We start from the raw sequence: 15,042 nt of genomic DNA on the forward strand, positions 1-15,042 counted from the left end.
AGACTCTTTGTAAAAAAAATAAATGTGTTTTCCTACAGCTACGTCACCAACACTCTGATTTGGCTTCCGGCCCTCGTCTCCATCCCCTCCCTCACCGACTCAGACGTTAGACAGGAGAGAGCCGATTGGTGCTCTCGCATATCTAAAGCCTTCAGCTGATTGGTTCAAGGTCGAGAGGGGGGAGGAGCCTGGGGAGAGAAGCTGAGCGAGTGTTGGTGTAAATCTGGCACTCTGACTACAGTTACAGCTATTAGCTAGTTAGAAGCTATTAAATAGTTAACCGGACAGTTGAGCCAATAGACTGTTAGCTGTGTGGGTTGCCAGATTGGTCAGACTAGCATCCCTCTAGCTGGAAAAATGGCGTTGAAAATATTTTTTCCCCCACAAAGAAGCACTTTAAATGAACACAAAGTCACCAGCACGAGCACTGCACATATCTCACTAGTCTACAACAGTATGAGCCTGCACAACTGACAGTTTGAGCTTTTTTGATTTCAGAAGGAAAAAAAAAATTACCATTGGAGATGCAAAAAAAAAAAAGAAACAGGGAACACAAAAGAGAGATGGAGTCATCAAGCACACGAAACACAGACACACAACGGAGGAAAAAAAAGGGAGGAAATATGGCTGAACAGAAGGAGAGAGGAGGAACAGAAACTGAGTGAGAGAACAGAGGTAAAAGGACTATTCCTAAACTGTGCTTACCCCGAAACATCACTTTATTTCTTCTTGTGTTGTCCCAATGGCACCCTCGCTCTTTTCTCTGTCTCCTCAGGTGAGTCAAACTTGACATACTGTGTACTTTTAAAGCGATTAGGTTGGGGGCAAAGGCATCAGTAGTTATGTGGAGGAGGGGGGAAAGGGGAGAATTGGAGAGGAGTAAAAAAGAGAATGGCAGTCCTCGATGGTTGGCGGCGGAGAGCTCGCTCTGAGTCTAGCGGTGACAATCGGCACGAAAAAATAAAAAGAAGATCGAAGCAGAGCTCGCTAAAATATCACTAAAACGGCACTGACAAGGCCTTACATCAGCTGGTGAACGATAGGATGTTACACTGCAGATAAAGTGAGATATATTAGTGAAAAATGTTGCGTTAGCCGTCCTGTAAACAGCAGCCACCAAGTATGGAGGACCAAACCTGACTTAATAGTGAATAAAATAAATGAGTGCATGAATAAATAAAATGGTCACACAAATGTTGAATTTAAAAGCATAAATGAATAAAAAAAGAAATAAAGAAATTCAGGAATGAATCAATAAATCAGGTCATCACACCCATGAGGAGGAAAATCCTGCTGAAGGAAAAAAAAATAAACTCCTGAGGTGAAAATAAAACATACCATAAATGTGGAATTCATTTATTCCACATTCATTTTCCACAAAACCTGCTGTGCATATTCAGACTCCCCAAAGGATGAATCCTAGTGATTCTGGTGACCCCCTGACCTTTCTCTCTAACGCCACCATTAGGACAAAAAAAAATATATATATATATTATGAAATGTCCTGATCTCATTCCTGCTCCCCAGAGGATGAACCCTTTAGATTTTAATGATCTCATGATGTTTCCTAAAGCGCCACCATCAGCTTCACTACTGGTGAGACTCTAAACGCCAAGTTATGCTAGAAAAGAGCAACACATGTTGTCCAAAAATGTTTATAACGGTTCAGAGCGTCAAATCTAAAGTGTCTCGGTAAGTCATGTCAGTGAGTGAACATGTACAGTACCAGAGCCCGCTGTCAAAATGTCAGCTGTGAAATGGTCTATTGTGGCCGTGATGAACACCTGCAGCCTGTAGGGGGCGCTAGAATATAGGACTTTTTCCCTAATAAGTCAGCTTTGGTCCTCCATAACCTCCATAAGTGCTCAATGTGCTGTTTAATACGAACCTTTTATCATTTAGCCCAAGATAACAATTTAATTTTTACTATTCAGTGTTTGTTTTAGTCTGAATTTATCCTTAAAACCAGATGTTGTTTCCATATACATGGTTGTCACTAAACCTGACAAGTTTTCAGAAACTTTATTTATATATTTATTTTTATTACCTATATCTTTAATTTGCTAAAACCAGATAGACGAACATTAGACGACTGTTCATCTGTATATTTTTTTGTTGTCGTCTTGTTGTCACTGACGTGCTGTCAGGTGTGTTTAGTGATTGTTGAGCATATTGTTGTGTCGTTGCAGGCTGAGTGAAGGTGCTGTATGCATGCATGACCAACAACGTTATGTTTCTGGTTTCTCATTTTAAAACCCAGTCAGTCAGAAGATGTCAGACGTGTCAACAGTACAGTCGACTCTTCTCTTTTTTCATGATTGACTGAGCCGACATGCAGAACACATTTCCCTTCCAACCACTGAGAGTTTCCTTTTGTAATTTCACTGACTGATTTATCTTTAAAATCTTCCAGTAAAAATGAGAAGCCTGCGACAGGAAGTTCACCAGATTCATATTAAAGAACAGAAAACATTTATTTAATCACCAAACACACATCTAAATGTTCTACAGTGTCGCTCGTCTGAACACAGCAGCTGTATATGAACAAATATGTCGTAATATTTTGTCTCGACTTCTGACACTTTCCCTAAATGTGTAGTATTAATAACAGAAATGAATGTGTACAAAACTCTGAACAAAGATTTACTATCTTATTCTGTCTTCAAAACCCAAACTTTCCTTCCAGCTCAAAGTTCATGTTATAAAACTGGATTTGATGAGTTCGTCTTTTCACCTCAACTCCTTTCCAAAGAACTGAGATCAAACATTAACTAGTGTAAATGTCATTATTAACTGATAAAAACAGACATTCGTAGCATTGTTTCCAAATCATCAGAATCTCGAGGACGTACAGCCGACATAAGAAAACCGCTTCAGCAAAGAGAACCGACACCGAGCAGGAAATCTGCTTAACAACAAACTACGTCCCCGAAAATTAACCAACACGTCTGATACTGTCAACAAAAACTGGCAGTGATGAGCTTCACCAAACTGGTTTTTCACAGCACTGAGACATTCACTCAAGAGCTCACAGAATGTTTTAATGGAAGAATGTTGAAAGTAGAAACTCAGCGGATGGTAGTTCGTGTTACTAGAAGCTTTTTAAGAGGAACTACACGTTTATGTTTCCTGAGAAGAATTAAATCAAACAATCTCAAACGTTGAGATTTGGAAGATGGAAGGTTACCAGAGATGTCTACATGTATCTTCAAAATCTTAAGAAAAACAAGATCCATCATGCTTTCCATAATAATGGTAGTATACTAAAACGCCATGTAAAATGCGCTAATGCTAAAATCCCCTCCTTGATAAAGGCCTGATGCTTCATGATAATGTTTGATGGAAAAATTCAAACTATCATTTCAAATGTCAACATTGAACCTTAAAACTCAATAAATAGCGATTTATTTCCATCTTTACTACAAAAATGTCTTTGTTAGCGCATTAGCTTCACTTGATGACGAGTTAGCGTCATTAGCAGCTTCTTCACAGGCAGCAAACAGCTCCAACATCTTCCACTGAGGGCAGCGTGTATGTAGCCTAAATATTGGTAATAAGGGATCAGTCATGTAGTCATGAGTGATCTGGTGCTTGTTGTTTTATGAAACTTTTATTACATCATTGTTTATAAATTGTATTTTCTTGTGTTTTGTGCTGTTTTGTAGATACAGTAATCGACCACTTATATGGATCAAAAAGACCCACATAGGAGGGGACGTTCTGGCATAACGTTCCCTAAAAGTTCTCTAAAGGTCACGAATGTCCCAGCCCTATTAGCATAATATAGCTAAAGTAGCTAGCGTTAACCCGAGTGTGCAGTGCTCAATGTTCCAAGTAAGCTAGCATTAGCTTGGGTCCAAGCTAGCAGGGCGTGTTTCTTGAGCGTGAAATGCAACACCCAGCATGTGGAAGGTCCTGGCTCCTAATGGAAAAGCTGCAACTCTGGGCTTCAAACTGGTTCCAGTGAAACCAGCGTGTGATGTCACATGTCCAGCTTTATACACAAGCATTAACGATGGCTCCTCAGTGTCTCTGTAAGTCATACTTGAGCTCTGGAACCGACATCTCAATGGGATGGAGCCATTATCAATGTTATTGATTCCCGCTGTGCTTTTCCTGCTTTAATGTCAGCTGTGAAAATGGTCTATAGTGGCCGTGATGAACACCTGCAGCCTGTAGGGGGTGCTAGCAGGACTTTAGACTGTTAGTATTGTGATTAAAGTCCCAAACCTTTACAGAACATTGGGGACGTTCCTAAAACGTCTTCTTTCGGTTATGAAAGTGCTGCAGTTCAGAGTTCCCTAAATGACTTTAGGGGGACGTTAAACTCACATGGTCACGTTACAAAGAGAAACATTTGAAACATTAACAGAACGTTCCCATATGGTCCTCTGTTGCTCATATGAGAACGTTTCATTGAGGACTTAATCAGAACATTCACATGTGGGTCTAAGTTGTTCATATAATAAAGTTCCCTATATCTACTTTCGGGGGACGTTCCATTTTGGTTGTTTTATGGCCACATTGCAACATTACAAAGAGATCATTTTACTTTAAGAGAAGGTTCCCATATGGTTCCCATATGGTTCCCTGTTGGTCACATGGGGACTGTGACTGTGGTTTGTGTCTGTGTTGCAGGTCCTTGGATGGGTGGAGCTGAGATGCCACTTGAGTACTGACTGGGAACACCTGGCCAGCACCCCAGAGATTACTGAAGCCTGCCTGCAATGATTCCAGCTCTCTGATCCCTTTCCAGTTTACCAGGCTGTGGTTGTTTTTGTGTTTCCCTTTTTGGTTTGCACTGACGACATGCACAACACATTATAAAAACCCATTCAAACATCACTGATACTGACTTCCACAGCCCATTGCAGTTATTATTGTTATTTACTTTAATAAACTTAAGTTTGAGCCATACGTATTGCTCTCTGCTTGTTAAGTAGACATTTACATGCACATAGTCTGATTGGTAAATGTTTAGTCACCAATGTGTTAATCAGACATGTTGATTAAACATATTAAGTCATTTTTAAGTTCCACAGAATTTAAAGTTTAAATTTAAATTGTCAATCAAGCCAGATATCCTACAGCTCCCACAGCAACATTTAACATCCTGCTCAACATGATGAGAATTTCTTGCATTAGACAAGAATGTTTTATGGTGTAAACGCATTTTAATGGTATTTCAAGATAGCAATTTTTAGGTGCCCTAAAAGTTCTGCAAATGTTCCTGTAATGTTACTAAACGTTCTGGAAAGGTGATGCAAGGACCAAAAAGGTCCCCTAAAGGTTCCTGTAACGTCACTAAGGGTTCTGCAATGAACGTTTACGTTATGGGAACGTAGCGTAGAGGCCAAATAGCGTCCCCCTACCCTTTAACAAACTCAACATCGTGACCATCCGGGAACGTTCTGGGAGTGTTACAAGGAAATGTCCTCAGAACGTTATGAGAACGTACAGTTTCTAGTAAACATACAAATGCTGTTTAAATCATTTGCTTATAGTAATCAAGTAGTTTCATTTTGGGTCATTTCATACATGACAACAAATAAAATGTAAAACTACGTTAACTGCCTCGTGGTTTAACGTCTGCTGCTAGCTGGTTACTGCTGCACATTGAAATCATGGCGGGAAAAAGAAAAGTCGTCGTCACCTCAAAGCTCACGACAAACTACCAAAAACAAACCAATGAGACGCAGCAGCGACACAACAAGCGTTTGTTGTTTTTTGAAACAGTCAATAAAATTCAGTAAATAGCGAAGCTGCCTGTTTCATCACTTTATATCAATATAATAAATATAAAATGTCAATCAGAAGGTAATCTGCCTGAGAAATAAAGAAAAAAAGGTGGTTATAATAATCATCTGCTTATAGTGATCAATTTAACCCAGACAGACATGATCACTAGAAGCAGTTTCCACTGGACTTTATTGTTGAGTTTGATGTATTTTAAAGGCCCGTATAGGGACGTTAATGGCAAACCAGTTTAGGCTATAAATGCTGTGGTATGTGGCATTAGAGCACGCTATTGTGTCCATACAAATAAAATAAAAATGAAATAAAATCACCTGTTGAGTTCGACTTTTCAACATTCTTCCTGCAGCAAGTTTTCTGAATGACTGAAACGTGTTATAAGTTCTATGAAATGTGAATCCAGGACTGAGATCAGAGGATCAGTTTATACAGAACTGCTGGACTTCCATCACCATTGAAGTGTCACTATAAAGATTTGTTCAGGGAATGGCCCGAGACAGTCCTATGTCCAATACCCAATGTCCAATGGGGATCAATTTAACCCAGACAAGGTGTTTCTGTTATTCTGTCCCCCCCGTTTTCCTCTAAATGGATTTTGAAAGACGCTGCTTTCAGATTTTTGGTTCAAAAGTTGCCACCAAACCAGTAATTTAGCCAAAATGAACAGTTAGAGCTCCTTTACACTCTTTCATCTTACAGCTTTCAGTTACAAGGGAAACACAGAGACGACGCTCTTCGTCTCTTTTACAACCCGAACGAGACCCAAACATGTCGGTATCGGACGATTCTGCAAAACCCCTGGATTACATCCAATGCCAACGTTTTTAAAACTCTCACTTCCTACGATATCTGTGTACGACAACTAACTGTGTTATTGGTTATTAGTGAAAGGTTAATAAGTTAACTGCAGCTCTGTGACGTAAACTCTGGTTTCCCGCCTTTTACTCTCCCTGACGCTCAACGTTGGCACTGGACGTAAATCACGAGGTGCAGATTCATCCAATAACTGCTTTTTCTTTTCTTTAATGTGGTCACAGAGCTTAAACATTAAAAGTGTGTGTGTGTACATGTGTATACCGTGTGTGTGTGTGTGTGTTCAGTGTAAAATCAGGTGGTGAAACTGAGTCATTCAGACTCTGATGTGTTTAGAGAACAAGAGAAACCAAAGCAGCACAACAGCATCATCAAACATCCTGACATTTAAACATTGTAGCTGCTGCAGATTGAATCATACAGCTGCTGTTTCCCCCACTCATCCCTTCAGAGGTAAAACAATGATCCAACGCAAAAGTCATGGACAAAAACCAAAATAGATGGACGAGATTTCAACTCTGCTCCGATGACGGCAGCACCGTTCAGGCATCTTTACGTGTCACAGGCAGTCGAATCAGACAAACTGTCACTTAAAGAAGTTAAAACTACTTAGAAGTGAACAGAAAAACCAATCAGATAAAGGAGTCGTTCACCTCGTAGCCAATCAGAGACGTAAATAAAACAACAGCATCTGTATTTTGTCACATAGTTCTTTCATCAGTGCTTTTAAAAAGCTGAAACATGATTCTGAGATAAATGAGTATCTACTGTGGCTCTGGACAGAAGAAACGATTATCCTGCTTCAAGAACTACATCTCCCATGAGTCTCTGAAACGCCAAGTCAGCAGAAAAGGGAAGAGCAGGAAAAACCTCCAAATATTCCGACTCTGGAACGTCGACATGTTCCAACATGGTTTCATGTTGTCGTCACAGCAGATAAACAGGATTAGTTGTTTTTATTGTGTTTATATATTTGTATATTGAATACAGATGTAATTTATACATATTTGTGTAAGTTATCAAGTTGATACAAATACTGTATCAGTTTTATCTCTACAGACGTCACTTTGGACCTGAAACATCTCAACGACTGCTGGATTCATTTTTATGAATTTTATACAAACGTTCATGTTCAGCTCAGGATGAATTAAAATAACTTTGATCTTGACGTCTCATCGTCGCCATCGTCTGGTCAACATTAGTCCAACACTACTAACATTCATCATCATCATCCTCAGCTGTACTTTGTGTTTAATGCTAATTAAAAATATATTAGCATGCTAACACGCTATTTGTTCCTCTCTCACCTTGTTACTATCACACAACATAATACAAGATTCGACCTGCGACGATTAGTTGATTAATTGATTAGTCAATCAGCAGAAAATTAATTAGCAACTATTTGGATAATTGATTAATCGTTTTGAGTCGTTTTTTTAAAGAAAAAAAGCTGAAATTCTCTGATTTCAGCTTGTTAAATGTGAATATTTTCTGGTTTCTTTAGTGTCTACGACAGTAAACAGTAATCAACACATTAATTGATAATGAAAATAATCTTTAGTTCCAAGATGAGACTCTAGATCCAGCACCTGAGTAGATATATTTATCTTTATTTACCTTCTGCAACAAGTTTCAGCTTTCTATAAAAGACTGATGAAAAAACTCCTTTATGATCAAACACACAGTGAGGAACAGATGTTACTAATATCTGGTTCTGGTTTTGGTCAGCTGACAGAGACAGGATGTTGTTACTCAGATGTTGTACAGTAAACGACCTCGAGCAGAGCGACTGCCTGTGACGGCTGCTCGGCTGCAGGACGGTGCTGCTGCGACGCTGCAGACGAACTCCTGCAGGAGTCCGTCTGCCCGTCATCACTGTCACATCTTTAAAGGACAAGTCCAGCATGAGTCCAGCTGTTTCGCTCGTTAATACCTCCTCTAAAGTTATGACCGAACGACAACGATGAACCGCAAACCGAATCAGGCTAAAAAGGCACAAAACTTCATCAGACTATGTGCTGATCAGGACACATGTTCAACCTTTTACTTCTTCAGTTATTCTAATAATAATAATAATTTATTGCCCAATATGAAGGTCTACTTTCGAAGCCTTCTGGTGGAGAAATGCTGAAGCTTTTATTGATATATGACTTTGTTGGTCTAAAGGTGTGTTCAGACAGGAAGTGAAGCTATTTTTTTTTACCTTGAATTCATGTTTATTTGCCCCAAAAGGTTCGTCTGACTGACAGAAATCCATCAGTTCTTCCTGTTGTTTCCCTCCAGTCTCTGTAAATATACGTATGAAGCAAAACCCCAAAACTCCGAGACAGATGTTCGTGTCTTTCCACTGACTTTGTACATTACGTGTGATATTATATGTGTATTATATAGAAAAGCAGCCCGAGAACTTCTCTCATTATCATCAGAGCAGATCTCAGGTCTGTTTATCTCGACTTACTCTGCAGGTAAATACTCAACTTCTACAACTTCACACCTTCTTAACTGAATTAATTTCAGAGGATTTTTACGACTTGAACGTCCAACTGGCTGATTTTGAACTTTTAGCCTTGAATGTGTTTAATGTCTGTGATTGTTTCTGATGCTGAACGTGCTTTTGTTTGTTCTTGATCTTGATCTCTATGAGATTATTTGATTAAGAAAAGCTAAATGTGCTAAAATGTGCTTCACGCTCTGTCTGAACAGTAACAGCAGTCAAATTTAAACATACTGGGAGGAAACCTACAGTCTGTGTTTTTATACATAATTTATCCTGCAGGTCGACTCGTGTATTTAAATCCTCTCCTGCTGCTCGCTGCGTCTCCTCTTCAGTGGCAGGAAGTCGTCACATTTAGACGTTTAGTTTGTTTCAACTCAACTACACCTGAACAGTAAACGTGTCATGAAGCGAAGGACGGCGTCTCGTCATCGTCAGTGACAGAAACCAGGAGCGGAAATGAGCGAACATGCTGGATTTGTCCTTTAAGCTGCATGTTAGCGGGCAGGTGAAGGAGGCGGAGCAGCAGCAGCAGCCGCCGTCCTCTCCGCTCACCCGTCCGCCAACACGCCCTCAAGAGAGCTGGGGCTCTCCTCTGATTGGCTGGCCGGGTCTCTTACCGGTCTCTGAGGTCCAGTGGGCTCGGACTCTCTCCGGCGGGGGCGTCCCGACGGCAGCGAGTGACAGGGCGACTGGGCGGGGCTCCCGCCGCTCCTCCTCGACGCCTCCTCCTCCGTTAGCGTTAGCATCCCTCTGCTGCTCTCCCTGGTGTGAGTCTTTGGACGAACCACCAGCTCGCCGCCTGCAGAGACACAAACCAGAGTTTCAGATGAGCTCGGAGAGTCGATGTGGAGGCAAATATCTTCTGATGATTTGAAAAGTCTAATTTAGCAGATTTACATGAAACTTGCAGGTCTGAGGGTTTAATGTGGGGTCGTTAATGTCAGAAATATGATATTTAAACATCTGTTAATGGAATACTCGTGGATTTGCTCAATGTCAAAGTGGATTATTTTTCCCCTGAGGGCGAATCCACCGATCGCTGTGATTCTGTTGGAGTTAATTAAATTTGCTGCAAGAGTTTGTTGTTTATTTGCTGGTTTAACTGTTTTTTATTTAGATAAAGTTCTTGTGCTGTAAAACATTTGTGTTAAAATGTGCTATAAGAATAAACTTGTCATCATTAATGTTATTAATTATGCTTGTACTTCCTGCTTTGACGAGTCAACATGTCTGCTGTGAAAAAGGTCTTCAACTATTGTTGTGATCAAAACAAAGGTTTTATATCTGCAGAATTTGATCAAACCTGCATCAGGACAGAATCCACTTCCTGAATAAACTGCTCGTCTCTCTCGGGTGTGTACAGGAGCTCCTACCTGCCGCCCGGAGCCGCCTCCTCTCCTCCTGCTCCTCCAGGGGGCGGAGCTCTTCGGGCTCCTCGTCTGTGGTTCCCGACGTGGTCGGCTGGAAGTCTCGTAGCTCCGCCTCTTTGTCGATGATCACCCACTCCTTGCTGTCGAAGTCCTCCTCCTCAGCCAGTGGGACGGAGCGGATGAAGGCATTGCTGTGCGCCTCTTGGTCGACGGACGCCACCGACACTTCCTGGCGGCCGCTGATCTGACGGTCGCCTCGGCATCCGGGGTCGACGGACAGCATCTGAGCCGGCTGGGAGGAGTAGACGTGACGAGACGGCGAGCCGAGGATGTCCATCCGAGACCTGGAGGACACGCAGAGGTACGTGACGCGACTGTAACTCCGTCATTCAAACATACTAATAAATAACATTATTAAAAAAAGATTATTTCATGTTAAAATTGTCTTTTTTAAATGTAAATGTCAGGTGTCACCTCTGTCCGTAGGCGTCGGCGCGGCCCTCGGCGGCAGACAAGCGGTCAGATTCGGGGCTGTTGACTCGGCGGTATCGTAAGGACCGACCCTGACCCGTCGGTGACTCCGGGGCTCCGACTCGAGCCGGCGACACCGGACACGCACCCCGCCCCGACTCCTCCTCCTGAGCCCCCTGACGACAGACAGGAAGTGATGTTTTAAGATCCAACACGACAACAGCTGAACGAACTGATGTAAAAGGCAAAACGACCACAAACACTCAGACTCTTCGGATTGTCGGTGGAACATTTAGAGACTCAGATACGTCTCTTAAAGTTATTCATGCAGAAAATGGTTCAACTTAAATAAGAATTGTATATAGAGGATTATAAAGGAATATAGAATACACTAAAATACAGTGGAAGTTGATGATTCATGGCTGAACTTGAGGTGTTACTCTGTGACCGTCAGTTCAGACCTTGTTAAGGCTGATCCTGAGTCTGTTGCGGTTGAAGTCCGTGTCCTCCCAGGCCTCGCCCGGCTCCCCGGTGTGCTGGACGGGCGTTTCCCCAGGGGGGGGGCGGCTGGGCGGGGCCGGGGGGGCGTTCTCCTGGTCACTGAGATGTTCGTCCTGCAGAACGTCGTCGGTGTTCTCCCGCTGAAGGTCTCCAGGAACCGGTGTCACGATGGCTCTGTGGACAGAGGAACAGATGCTGATGTTAACTAATTATACAATGTATTAATCAGCAGTGAGGTTCAACCATGGGACTTGCATCGGGGGGCTGAAACCGGTGCTGTGGAAACACGGGCCTATGAAACAAGACTTTGAATGTGTGCCCCATATCCAAAACTAAACCCCAGCACTCCCAGTGACTGGAGGCTCGTCTCATTAACGTCATGCTTGGGAAAAATACAAGAAGGATTCATTATAAATAAACTGATACCAACAGTGATGTCTGAATGTAAGAACCAGCATGCCTACCTCCCTACGTCTAGCACCATGACTACCTTTGTTAAAGCCAAACCTTCTTGGTTTGTGGCGACAGACATAAAACAGCAAACAACGGTGAGGGTGCTGCTGGCTGACATGTCCGAGTCCTTTGATAGGGTAGACCACGCCCAGCTGCTGCAACATCTGGCCAACACAGAGCTGTGCCCTAGATGTTTAGCCTGTGGACACAACTCTTCTTTTATTCCCTTCACCATACAGGCATTGAACCAAGAACCACTGAACCAATTTCCACTGAAGTGGAGAATAAAGTCAATCTATCTATCTGTCGATCTGACAACACATTGGACATTGGGTATTGGACATGGGACTGTCTCGGGCCATTCCCTTAACAAATCTTTATAGTGACACTTCAATGGTGATGGAAGCCAAGCAGCTGGATAAATGGGTTTGATTAAACAACATGCTGCTCAATGGAGAAAAATCAGTGAAACTGAGAACCTGCTTCTCCAGAATCCCACCACAACCTGCTCATCTGTTTCTTGGGGAACAGGACGCCCCGGTCGTGACCACCACCAAGTACCTAGGCTTTCACCTGGACTCTGTAGTGAGGAAAGCCTCTAAACTCTGTGAGGACCTTGTTACCATCTACACTGCTGTGGTCAGGATGTGCCTGGAGTCTGGAGACTGCTATTTTCCAAATCATACAATACATTTTTAGATTGATACAAACAAACTGCAGATAAATTTGCGAGTCTTGCGAGTGTGTGTGAAGCTTCAACACCAATAAATTTCTGTCAGTTTTGTGGTTTCTGTTGCTCAGCTCTACTTTAGGAGGCGTGAAGCGTCTCCTGCAGCAGACAGGTTGGTTCTTACCCCACCATGGCGGCAGTGGGTCGGGTGTTGTGCTGTGGTTGGGTGGAGGCACTGGTCGACAGCGTGACATCACTTCCTCCCTTCTCCCAATCAAAAGGCTCATTCTCGGTGATGATTCGCTCCTTCATGCTGTTCTCAAACACTGACATCAGCAGCTGGGAGAGGACAGAAGCAGACGGATTTGTGAGTGTGGCATCATGTTTAGACACACTGTGGACCAACCGGCTGCGTGTGTCTGTGTGTACCTGGTAATCCGGTTTGGTGTAGTAGTCCAGGGCCAGGACGTGGTCCAGGAAGATGTTAAACTCTGAAGGCATGTGTTTGAGCAGCATCCGATGGTCATAACGCTCTTTAATCTGACCAACTTGTTCCTGGAAAATAAACAGCAAAAATCACTCTCAGCTGCAGTCAGTTAACGAGGATTCATGTACAATTTGAAATATAAAACTCATCGAGCAAACACAATCGTCAAAACCAAAGTTCATGTTGGTGTTTGTTCTCTGATAATACAGCAGGAGAGTCTTGCAAAGCTTAGAACCCGACCGATTGTCATAAAATGAGCTCAATTTTTAATTTTCATTTGAGAATGGGCTTTTTCACGCTCCTTTTAGCTCTGTTTTGGTTTCCACCAACTCCTGAGAGAAACATCTGACTCTTTAGCTGCTGGATGTTCCACTTTCTTCACCAGCGAGTTTCTAACTTTATGTGTCTGCTGTTTCATCAGAGACTGAACCAGACAGGAAACTCTGTGAACATCACTACAAGTGACCCCGTTTCCCATGACACACACTAATTTGATCGATTGTCAATATAGACTCGCTCTTTTTATAAGCTTCTTCTTTCTCCGAGCAGCATTGTGTTGAATCAAACCCAACGTTTCAGTTTACGCCTTCATCAGGGGCCAAACAGGAATTTTTTATACATCTTCAAACATCACACAAGGCCTCCTGTAGGATAATTACATCATTCAGTAATCGAGCCATCATCTGTGTCTGTATTGTTACCTGTTTTTGTTTTACACATTTTGGCGCCATCTTGTGGTTAAATCAAAACCAATCAAATCAATCAATCAAATTCCAGTATAATTTCCCACAAATTGTATCAAAGCTAAATAATAGTTAAACGTAACTTGTGAGGAAACACCTCCCCGTGTGCAGCTCTTCATTGGTCCATGTGGTGACAGTGTGATTAATTTATGTTTCTAAAATTCTTCATGTTTCCATAGCAACAGATTGAGATTGCCACCTCTCTTAATGTGTAAAAGCAAAAACAGGTAAAAATACAAGTGATACAGATGATGGTTTGATTACTGAACAATATAATTATCCTACAGGTGTAGGATAATTGTGTGATTGTGTGATGTTTACGATATATAAAAAGTTCCTGTTTGGCAAATCTATAAAAATATAGATTAGTGCAGCTTTAAAGATTTTATTTAAATGTATCTGGTCTTACATAAATATAAAGTATACAGTATAGTCTTAGACACAGAGGTAATTATTGTTCATGTTCAGGTGAAACAGTCTGACCTTATCTTTGATCTTTCGCCATGGCAACTGTCCAACAGCGAACTCCACCAGCATGTAAAACAATGACCACAGGTCGTCATGGCGACCCATTTCCTGGAGGGACACAAACACAAACACATTATTTTGATAAATATGAGTTTTATAATTAGTTATTAGTTCTGCGTCCTGAAGTGCAGCTGTAACTAATGATTACTTCTATTATTGATTAATCACTTCATCTGAAAAACATCTGATCACAACAACGTGATGTTATTAGTAGAGCTGCAATGATTAGCCGATTAGTTGCCGATAATAACATTAATAATCGCCAATTATATTGATAATCAACTGATCGTTTTGAGTCATTTTTTTTAAGAAGCAAATGTCCAAATTCTCCGGTTCAGCTTCTTAAATGTGAATATTTTCTGGTGTCTTTAGTCTCTGTGACAGTAAACTGAAGATTTTTGAGTTGTGGACAAAACAAGATATTTGAGGACGTCGTCTTGAGACACTGATCGCCATTTTTCACCATTTTCTGACATTTTATGGACCAAACAACTAATCGATTAATCGAGAAAATAATTAACAGATTAATCGATAATGAAAATAATCAGTTAGTTAGTTGCAGCTCTCGTTATCAGACATCTTGCTTGTTAAGTATTCAAAAACCCAGAGATCATCTTAAGACAAGCTAAAGCATTAAATTATTTAATTTAAGATGTTAAAAACATCAAACGTTTGGTATTTTTACTTGAAAACCAACAATTTAAAGCTTAATGATTGACGGATTATAAAAATAGTTAATTTTCTGTTGATTGACT

General features: G+C 41.4%; 1 protein-coding gene across 2 annotated transcripts in view; it reads right to left on the reverse strand.

Annotated features, from left to right (window-relative positions):
• ttbk1a (tau tubulin kinase 1a) overlaps nt 1-15,042 on the reverse strand; it is a 53,099-nt gene that overhangs the window by 14,757 nt on the left and 23,300 nt on the right. For both annotated transcript variants that reach the window (XM_042388372.1, XM_042388365.1), the window contains 7 exons: nt 14,243-14,335; nt 12,959-13,084; nt 12,714-12,868; nt 11,367-11,580; nt 10,909-11,081; nt 10,438-10,778; nt 9,682-9,863 (listed from right to left, as the gene is read on the reverse strand). In XM_042388372.1, coding sequence (XP_042244306.1) covers nt 9,682-9,863; nt 10,438-10,778; nt 10,909-11,081; nt 11,367-11,580; nt 12,714-12,868; nt 12,959-13,084; nt 14,243-14,335 — 1,284 coding nt within the window. The remainder of the gene's footprint in view (nt 1-9,681; nt 9,864-10,437; nt 10,779-10,908; nt 11,082-11,366; nt 11,581-12,713; nt 12,869-12,958; nt 13,085-14,242; nt 14,336-15,042) is intronic.

Source organism: Thunnus maccoyii, chromosome 2 (genome assembly GCF_910596095.1).
Source record: "Thunnus maccoyii chromosome 2, fThuMac1.1, whole genome shotgun sequence".
NCBI classification, from domain to species: Eukaryota; Metazoa; Chordata; class Actinopteri; order Scombriformes; family Scombridae; genus Thunnus; species Thunnus maccoyii.